This window comes from Quercus robur, chromosome 12, assembly GCF_932294415.1.
Source record: "Quercus robur chromosome 12, dhQueRobu3.1, whole genome shotgun sequence".
Classification (NCBI taxonomy): domain Eukaryota; kingdom Viridiplantae; phylum Streptophyta; class Magnoliopsida; order Fagales; family Fagaceae; genus Quercus; species Quercus robur.
This window is the reverse complement of record NC_065545.1, coordinates 4,932,477-4,942,474: the sequence shown is the minus strand read 5'-3', so window position 1 is coordinate 4,942,474 and position 9,998 is coordinate 4,932,477. Positions and strand designations below refer to the sequence as shown.

The 9,998-nt window shown below is 33.5% G+C and overlaps 2 protein-coding genes across 2 annotated transcripts; one reads left to right on the top strand and one right to left on the bottom strand.

The window, feature by feature from the left end:
• Window positions 1–1,885: 1,885 nt before the first annotated feature.
• Window positions 1,886–3,083, bottom strand: LOC126707929 (carboxylesterase 1-like). The gene has a single exon (XM_050407672.1). The coding sequence runs from the start codon at window positions 2,904–2,906 to the stop codon at window positions 2,100–2,102; it is 807 nt and encodes a 268-aa protein (XP_050263629.1). The 5' UTR covers window positions 2,907–3,083; the 3' UTR covers window positions 1,886–2,099.
• Window positions 3,084–4,904: 1,821 nt separating this feature from the next.
• LOC126708051 (uncharacterized) lies at window positions 4,905–7,222 on the top strand. The gene is made up of 4 exons (XM_050407873.1): window positions 4,905–5,040; window positions 5,595–6,361; window positions 6,533–6,620; window positions 6,852–7,222. Exons 1-4 carry the CDS (start codon window positions 4,905–4,907, stop codon window positions 7,220–7,222), a joined length of 1,362 nt encoding a protein of 453 aa, XP_050263830.1.
• The last annotated feature ends 2,776 nt before the right edge of the window (window positions 7,223–9,998 follow it).

Below are 9,998 nucleotides of genomic sequence, written 5' to 3'. Positions count from 1 at the left end.
GAGTTTGACAGTTTTTTTATTACTATTATTACTAACTTGAGTAGGAAAAATATATATTCCACCTGTCACCTGAGTTGATCAATAAAATATTCATAAACTAGTATTCTAACTCAGTTATAAACAAAACATATCCAATTGAATTGATAAACAAAATATACATAAACTAGTATCCCAACTTAGTTATAAACAAATAGGAGTGGGAGGTGGCAAAGAGAGAAATAAAATTGTTAGGGTTTGTAAGGAAATTGGGTTTTAGATAGGAAGGGCCGAATATGAGAAAACATTATTAATTATATAATATATTTCTATATATATAATTTAAATTTTAAATATATAGGTTGGTCGGATAGGGTTAGGCGGGTTTGTGATTGTTATGACCCGCACCCAACACGATTTGCTATTAAAAAAAAAATCCATAACCCAACCCAACTCACCAACCACTAAAAACTGACCCAACCTAGCGGGTTGGGTTGGGTCAAGTCGGTTTTAGTAGGTTGGCTGCATACCCCTAGGTAGGAATATGTGATAATTACATTTGATTTGCCTAGAGTAAACTTCGAGTTCCTTCAGTCCAAGCAAGGCTGAGCATGGACTTGGGCCAAACACTTAGATCCATTTTAGAACTTAGGTCCAAATCGACCTGCCCAAAACAATATTATAAGGAAATAATCCAAAGTCCAAAACAAGCTACCAAAAAAAAAAAAAGAACAACTCATTCTAGCCTTATCACCTGATTAGTGACCTGAATTGGATCATGTTTTTTCTTGGTAAACTCGGATTGAGATCATATTGCACCTGATGCAATTACTTTTTATGGTTGAGATTGATAGTTGCAAAAAGTAATTTTCAATCTCAACCATTAATGAAAAAAATTAAGAAAAATTTTATAAGAAGTAAAAGGTAGAAAAAGTTTGTTAGACAAATGAGGTGAATTGCACCGGATCCTAATCCGGTAAACCCTATTTTATTGGTTTAGGTTTCAGTGGCTATGAGCCTATGAACTTGACCAAATATCATCCATGGAAAAGAGAAATAGTTAGAAACTACTAAAGAGAAAAGAGAAAGAATAGTAAGTAATTAAGAAGGTTGGCAATAAATTGATAACCAAAACAAAATTGGCAACCTCAACTTACATCCACTCTTCTTGTTGAACTAGATTATTTCATCAAATTTTAAACTGTATTCAAGATAAAGCTAGACCCATAACAACAAAATAGTTTGAAAAAGACCTAAAAGGCATCTATTTGAATGAATTTTTATTTTTTTTATGACATATGATTTGCATACTCATTAACAATAAATATTTGACAACCGATTTCTCAAATGAGGAATTTTAGGGCCCGTTTGTTACCGTTGTTTAAACAAAAATTTTCAGTGTTTAAACAATATTACACGTATTTTCAAATACTTTTTTATTCACATGTATTTTCAAAAAATACAAATAATATTACTAGAATAACATTACCAAACGGACCCCTTAAGCTTCCTTCTTACCGCGCTAGGGCCATCTATCTTCTAAAGCAATTGACTTTAGTTTAGATGCAACCAGAGGACGGCTCTTTCAGTTTGCTTAAAGTTTAAATGTATAATACACGTCAGAGCAACCAAAAAAAAAAAAAAGTATAATACAAGTTGCAATTCATTTTTTCTTTTTGCGACGCGTTTTAGGACAAATCAACAGCAAAGGGCGGCTACAACCTACAACCTTGATGCCTTGACTTTATTTTTTGAGAAGAAAATAAACACTATGTCTGATTTGAAGATAAAATAGCAGCGGTTTACGGTCTAAAGATTAGGATAAGATAAACCTCTTGATAGCTTTTATTTATAAGTCAAAATTAAATGTCTCTATAAAGACTAGAGCTAGTAGGAGTATTATAAAGTATAAACAAAGCCCAACCGACTCATAATTGTTGTGGACTTGAGGCTGAATTTTTCTATTACAGCTTACTTGTAAACTTTTACAGTACACAGAATTAGAGAACACTCATAAGAAACTTAATTTTAGTTTGCTTATTAAATAAAAAATATATTCATAGAAAATAAAAGAAAACAAGATAGGTTCCAAGTGAACTCGCAGAAACGAGAAACCAACCAACCTAGCATTTTTCTAGGAAATACATTAGGAACACAAACAGTGCATTAGCTTTCGTGACATCCATTAGTTCCACCCCATGATAATCTCCTTCATTAAATTGTGCCTCTACCTTAACACCCTTCTTCTTCAACATTTCTACCAGCTCCATCTGACGGTCTACCAATGGGTCTCCATCACAACCCGTCACCACAACCCACCAACCCAGCTCTCTAATTTGATCAAATTGTTCAAATCCATCACCCACCGTTGGATTGCAATACCCATGATCACGGTCAACCCCAATTGGCAAAGCCAATTTCCACATCAAATCAGTACTGCATAGTGGCAAAACTGGAGTGTTGAGCAACCTTAGCTCGGATTCAGTCCTTTTTGACCCACCAAAGAACGGGTGGTGCAAAATCAGCCCTTTGATCTTCAATGGTTCAAAGTCACTAACGGCTGTCGATGCACGTAGCCCCACGTGATAGGCTATATTGCCACCCGCACTAGTACCCATTAGAAAACACTTAGAATAATCAGCAAAGTCACGTAACAATTTTTCTTGTGTACATTTGATCCAATGTAACGCTTCCACTGCATCGTCGTACGCTGCAGGAAGGCGGTGCTCGGGAGCGAGACGGTATTCGACAGAGACGACCACGGCGGAGAGTTGAAGTGCCATGTTGAAGCAAAAATCATGATTCATGGTGGAATCAGCACTTAAAAGAATAAAACCACCACCATGGTAGTACACAATGAGAGGAAGTTTTGTCTTACCGACACTGTTGTTGGTAGAGGTGTTATCTAGTGCTTGGCGAGCTAGGAACATGCGGAACCGAGTGTTGTGATTTGGGTTGAGAGTGACATCTTTGGTGATCACAGAGGTGGAACCGTTGTGATCAGGTGCGGCAGGGGTGCTAGGAATTTCGTAGAGACGTTTGATGGTACCGTCACTGTTTTGGATGATTTAGAGGTACTCATAAATAGGGGCGGAGCCACATAGTGGCTTGGGGGGCCATGACCCCTGCAAAAAAAAAAAAATTTCCCATTAGACTATGAAGAAAAAATAAATAGGCCCCCCCAACATGAGACAGCCGGCCCCCCCTACCCATTTCTCACCCATTCTCCTAGGCCTCAATAAAAAATTAGGAACACCCTCAAATTAACAAAAAAAAAAAACAAAAAAAAAATTATCTGTTCTACTTTCAAGAAAAAAAAAAAAAAACCCAAAAAAAATTTGAACTAAAATCTGAAAAAAAAAAAAAAAAAAAAAATTTAACAGAGAAGCCCATGGCAAGCCAAGCCCACGGTGAGCCCAGTAGCTTGCTCACGGCAAGCCCACGGATTCTCAACCCCAAAAAAAAAAAAAAAATTACAGAGAATCAGAAAATCGAACCCATCACGTCGCTGGCAGAGAAATCAAACCCCAATACTGCCTATACAGAGCAAATCAGCAAAAGCAAATCAAACTCAACAGTAAACCAAACACAAACACAGAGTGACAGAGGTGTTTATCTAAAAAAAAAAAAAAAAATCCCCAATACACAAACCAAAACCAAACCCCAGCAAACCAAACCCAGTAACCCACGGTCACGTCGCCGCGACGCCGCAGCTCGCTTGTCGTCGTCGTCGTCGCTCGCCCCTCATCGCAGATCGGAGATCGCAGATCGCTCTGCCTTTGCTCCGGTGCTCGGTGCTCCCTTCGGCCTTCCCTCAAGGTATTTCTCTCTTTTTCTCTCTCTCTCTCTCTCTCTCTCTCTCTCTCTCTCTCTCTCTCTCTCTCTCTCTCTCTCTCATTGAAATGAAAAATGAAATGAAATTTTTGTAGATCGTAGACGGTAGATCAGTCATTGGAGATCGCAGACGGCAGATTGCTCTGCCTCTGCTCCGGTGCAGCGTTGCTCGTTCACTCGTTGCTTCCTTCGCTTCGACTCTGGTAGTCCGGCCCTCCCTCAAGGTTTTTCTCTCTGACTCTCTCTCAGTCTCTCTCTCTCTCTATCTCACTGAATGACTGAATGAAAAAATTGAAATGAAATTTATGATTTATGAACATCTCTCTTTGAGTCTCTTTATTCTTTAACTTTAATAGCCTATCTGTAATCTGATCTCACTCTTTTATTGGTTGGCTTTTGCCTTTTTTTTTTTTTTTTTTTGGTCTTTTTAAATTTGTCTTTATCTTATCCCTTTTTGTTGGTCAGTGTGTTGGTCTTTAGTGTAACGTGTGTTTACTGTTTTGTGAAGCATTATAACAACAAATTAAAGGGCTAAACAATATAACAAATTAGTGTTATATTGTTATAACAAATTGGTGTTTATTGTCTTTAGTGTAACGTGTGTTGGTCTTTAGTGTAACGTGTGTTTAATTTGTTATATTGTTGGGCTAAACAATATAACAAATTAAAGCATTATAATTAATGACAAATAAATTAAAGCAATATAGTTTATTGTTACGCTAAACAACAATAATTAAAGCTATATAATTAAATTAACCAATACATTATAAAAGACAAATTAATTAAATTATTTTTGTTTTTGTTTGAGGGGTTATTATTAATTAAAGTTGTATTAAAAATGGGTTGACTGTTTAAATTATAGTGGAAATTTTGTTTTTTCTTGAGTATGAATAACATTCATATAACTAAGCAAAAATTTCTAATTAAAATTTTATTTTTTAAAATTCTTTTCAAGTTAATTTTTGAGTCATATTCTTAAAGCTAAAAGAATTATGAGCAAACGAAAAACAATTGATGCATTCTTTAAGAAAAAAGATGTTAGCAATTCAGAAATTAGGACACCTGTGGCTGTAGAAACAAATGTTAATACTTCGATGCCTGATGAACACCCATCCAAATGTCCAAAATTTCAATCTGAAGAGATAGATCATGATCTAGGAACACGTAAACAAATATGTGAATTTCCTATCAACAAACAAGACGAAATCCGACGAGCTTATCTCATAGAAGGTCTATACCAACCTATAGATATAGTCTATCCATACAATGATGATACTCATCATCGTCGATTTCAACCTTCATGGTTTGTTTCACATAATGATTGGTTGGAATACTCACCTTCAATGGATGCGTTATATTGTCTATAGTGCTACTTTTTTAGTAAGAAACCAATAGGTCGTCCCGGATCAGATGCATTCATTTCAACAGATTTTAATAATTGGAAAAAGGTGAAAGATGGAATGAATTGTCCTTTAATTCGTCATGAAGGGAAAGAACCAAACTTCCCACATAAAATTGCTGTGAAATGTTGCGAGGATTTAAAGAATTATTCACGACATATTGACAAGCTAATTGAGAAACAAATGTCAAAAGAATTAGAGAATAATCGGTTGCGGCTCAAAACCTCAATAGAGTGTGCTGATGGCTAGCATTCCAAGCTTGTGCTTTTAGAGGTCATGATGAAAACTTTGATTCAAAAAATAGAGGTAATTTTATTGAATTGATAAAATTTACATCAACTTTCAATGACAAAATAGCTAGTGTTGTCTTGGAAAATGCTCCAGGAAATGCCAAATATACATCACCCACAATTCAAAAGGAGATTTTGCATATTCTTGCTAGTAATGTGCGAAATGCTATTCGTGAAGAAATTGGGGATGCAAAATTCTGCATTCTTGTTGATGAAGCCCGGGATGAGTCGAAGAGAGAGCAAATGACCATCATTTTGAGGTTTGTTGATAAAGAAGGTTTCATTAAAGAGCGTTTCTTTCATGTTATGCATGTTAGAGACACTACTATATTGACTTTAAAGAATAAGATATGTGCTGTCCTTTCTCGTTACAACCTCCACATTGAAAATATTCGAGGTCAAGGATATGATGGGGCTGGTAACATGCGTGGTGAATGGAATGGATTACAAGCTCTTTTTCTTAAAGATTGCCCATATGCTTATTATGTACATTGTATGGCTCATAGGTCGCAATTAGCTCTAGTTACAGCATCTAGAGAAGTAAAAGATGTTCATCAATTCTTTAATCATTTGGTTAATATTATCAATATTGTTGTTGGTTCTAGTAAGCGTAATGATGAATTGCAACATGCTCAAGCAGAACAAGTTGAGAATATGATTGCTTCTAATGAAATTGAGACTGGAAGAGGTGCAAACCAGATTGGTACTTTGCAACGAGCTAGAGATACTAGGTGGGGATCTCATTTTCAATCTATTTGTAGTTTGATTAAAATGTTTGATGCTGCTTGCAAAGTTATCAACACTATCTTTGAGGAAGGGGCTAACTATAAACAACGCGGTGATATCGAGGGAGCTTATCAGGTATTAACATCATTTGAATTTATTTTAATCTTGCATTTGATGAAAGAGATAATGGGAATTACTAATGTTCTTTGTCAAGCTTTGCAACAACATTCTCAAGACCTTTTAAATGCCATGCATTTAGTTTCAACTACAAAATCACTTATTCAAAAGTTGAGAGATGATGGATAGGAGCCTTTACTTGCTAGTGTTATATCATTTTGTGAGCAACATGAAATTGATATTCCTGATATGAATGCTCGTTACACTAAGGGTCGAGGTAGATATCGTCGTCAAGATGACGATTTAACAATGGAACATCATTTCAGAATTGGCATATTTATAGTTGCAATAGACTTTCAATTGCAAGAATTGAAAAGTAGATTTTGTGAACTAACAACGGAACTTGTCATTCTTAGTTCAGCTTTAAATCCTAAGGATGCTTTTAGATTATTCAAAATTGTTGATATATGCAATTTGGTTAATAAATATTATCCTTAAGATTTCACAGAATATGAACAAGAACTTTTGGAGTCTCAATTGCAACATTATGAGTTTGATGCGATAAAACATCCAGATTTTCAGAATATGAGTACAATTTCCGAGCTATGTAGGGGATTAAAAATTTCAGGAAAGTCTAAAATCTATTTTTTGATTGATAGACTTATTCGTCTTGTGTTGACCTTTCCAGTTTCTACAGCAACTACAGAACGAGCTTTCTCAGCTATGAAGTTGTTAAAAACAAGACTTCGCAATAGAATGGAGGATGAGCTTTTGGCAGATAATATGATAGTTTATATAGAGAAGGAAATTGCAGGGAATTTCACTATAGCGATGATAATGGATGAATTTTATTCCATGAAAAATCGTTGTCAGGCATGATTTGATTCGGTTGATGACTTGACCTGACTCGAATAATGGGAGATTTACTGAGACTTAGTTTATGGAGCGGAGGCTTGGGCCGAGAAAAAATTTTTGGCCCGTTTTGTAGCCCATTGTGAATCCTGTGCGTAGGATATAAAAGCCGTTTTTTTGGTGATTAGGGTTTTGTCTTGTTGTTGTTTTTGAGAAAGAAAAACACTGTAGCCGCACATTGTAATTTTCTTTGATAATAGTGAAATCCCTGCAACTCTGTGGACGTAGGCAAATTGCCGAACCACGTAAATACTGTCTTGTGCGTGTGATTGTTTTACTTTTGGCGTTTTGTTTTCTCTATTTTTTTGTTTCTCACAGGTTTGGAATTTCGGTTGAATTCCCAACATGTTAAAGTATATAATGATATATGAAAGTTGATAATTTTGTATCCAATAGACTTAAGAATTATATTTAGTATATCTCTGTTGCAACCCGGCCCCCCTAAGTATGTATTCCTGGCTACGCCCTTGCTCATAGGGATCAATGGTGGAAACCGGTGGGGCAGTTTGGTCTCTGGACATGGCACTGATCTTGTTGATGAAAGGATAAAGAAAGCTTTCTTTTGTTTTGTTTTGTTTTGTTTTTTGAGAATCGAAAAAAGATTGTTTAGCTGCAGTGCAGTGCTTAGATAGTGTTGTGGTTCCTAATTTATAAGTGATTCAGTTCGTTGGTCTATTTTGTATTTAATACTTAGTGGGTTGCTAGATGGAATATTATTGCGTGATCTGTCGTTTATTACATTGCTAACATCACAAGTTAGGCGTGCTCATATATAGTATTCGTTCAGTAATTTAAGTAGTCTTTGCTATAAAATAAAGGAAATAGTTGAATGATAAGGAAAATATATAAACTCTTGTATTGTTCAATTAGGTAACTGTGATCGTCACTTCACAAGTATAAGTATTTGTGAGATGTAGGAACCAAAGGCCGAGGTTCAAGTCTTTGAAATAGAATTTCACACAGATATACACTTAAATTATTTTAGAATAGAATTTTATCTTGTATAAAAAATAATAATAATAAAGTGGTCATCCATATATATATATATATATATATATATATTTATGGTAGCATGTCAAACTTCATATATTTGATATATTTTAACTATGCCTTTTTTACAGCAATGCTATTCCATATATACGTAGAGATCGAGAGATATTCACATGTTTTCAGTTTTTAAACAACATTATATGTATTTCCACACATTTTTTCACTTACACATATTTCCACACATGTTATCAAACACATATTTTCAGTTTTTGAGTTCATGTACTAAACACCTCTTTTATATTTGATATATTTTAGCTATGCCTCTTTTACAGCGATGCTATTCCATATATACGCAAAGAGAGGATATCTTTATGAGCATAATAAAACAAGGAGTGAATTTTAGATATACATCACTTATGTAAATTTTAAATTGCCGAGTAGACTTTATTTTTAAGAGGGGATTATTCAAATCCCCCATATATATGTATCAAAATAAAAATAAAAAAGGCAAAAATGCAAAACTGACCCTCTAATTTCCACATTTTTTCATTTCAGTCCTCCAACTTTCAGTTTTGTTAATTCAGTCCTCTAACTTTCAATTTTTGTCAATGTAGGGCTCTGTTACATTTCTGTTAGTGGCTACTGTTAGACCCACTAAAACGACGCCGTTTTGCATTTTTTTTTTTTTTATGTAACTTAAAAGTAAAATATTCATTTATTTTTATTATTTATTTTAAGTAAATTAATAAAAAAATTTATTTACATATAAATTTTGATTAAGTCGTGCATCGCACAAGCATAATACTAGTACTATACAATAAAAGTTGAGTTTAGAAGTCATGATTGCGCCAAGTGGTTACTCTCACTAATTAGTAAATTAGTTTTATATTATTTTTTAGGATGTATTTCCTCAAATTAAGGGATAATATTTAACAATTGCTTAATTTAGGTAAAACTTTATCATTTAAACTTCAACAAATTTAAATTCTATTCAAACTAGAAGTCAATTATAAAAAATTCTTAACTTTAATCCCAAACAACAACCCAAGTTTTCTTTCTAAAAAAATCTGCATTTTGACTTATACTTCAACTAAAAGTATATTATCAATATTTTAAGAACAAATAATTAATAAATTAATTCTATATTATTTTTTATGATATAATTCCTCAAATTGAGGGATAATATTTAGCAATTGTTTAATTTAGAACAAACAATTGTTTTCTAAAGATATATAAGATATATAAGATAGAATTTCAAGATATATAAAATAGAATTTCAACTTATGTCTCTTCATGATGATTACTCTTTATTATCTCTATAATGATTACTTTTTATGATGCAAAGACTTTATCAATTGAAATTGTTCTCTTCACACATTTTCACAATAGACTTTATCTATTGAGCTAACTATATATACTCTCATTATTTCTCAAATATTAAGATCAATAACTCAATTGTTCTCTTCACACACACACACACACACACACACACACACATATATATATATATATATATATATCCTAGCAGGTATTCTTTTTAATTTTTTATGTATAGTATTATGAATATTTTGATGTGTTTTTTTTTTTTTTTTTTGGAAAGATATTTGATGTGTAGATGACTATAAAGCACAAAAATTAAATTTTCATTAAAGTTTTTGTGTTTCTTAAGTGTCATTATTTATTTTCAAAGATTATATATATGGTAGAGCCGTATATATATAAAAAGATGGTAATTTTTATTATTAGTAATAAT

Coding starts and splice junctions, on each gene's coding strand:
- LOC126708051 (XM_050407873.1), top strand. CDS start 4,905: ATGCCTGATGAACACCCATCCAAATGTCCAAAATTTCAATCTGAAGAG. Junction 6,362..6,532: donor ATATCGAGGGAGCTTATCAG/GTATTAACATCA, acceptor GATGATGGATAG/GAGCCTTTACTTGCTAGTGT. Junction 6,621..6,851: donor TCGTTACACTAAGGGTCGAG/GTAGATATCGTC, acceptor AAGATTTCACAG/AATATGAACAAGAACTTTTG.
- LOC126707929 (XM_050407672.1), bottom strand. CDS start 2,906: ATGTTCCTAGCTCGCCAAGCACTAGATAACACCTCTACCAACAACAGT.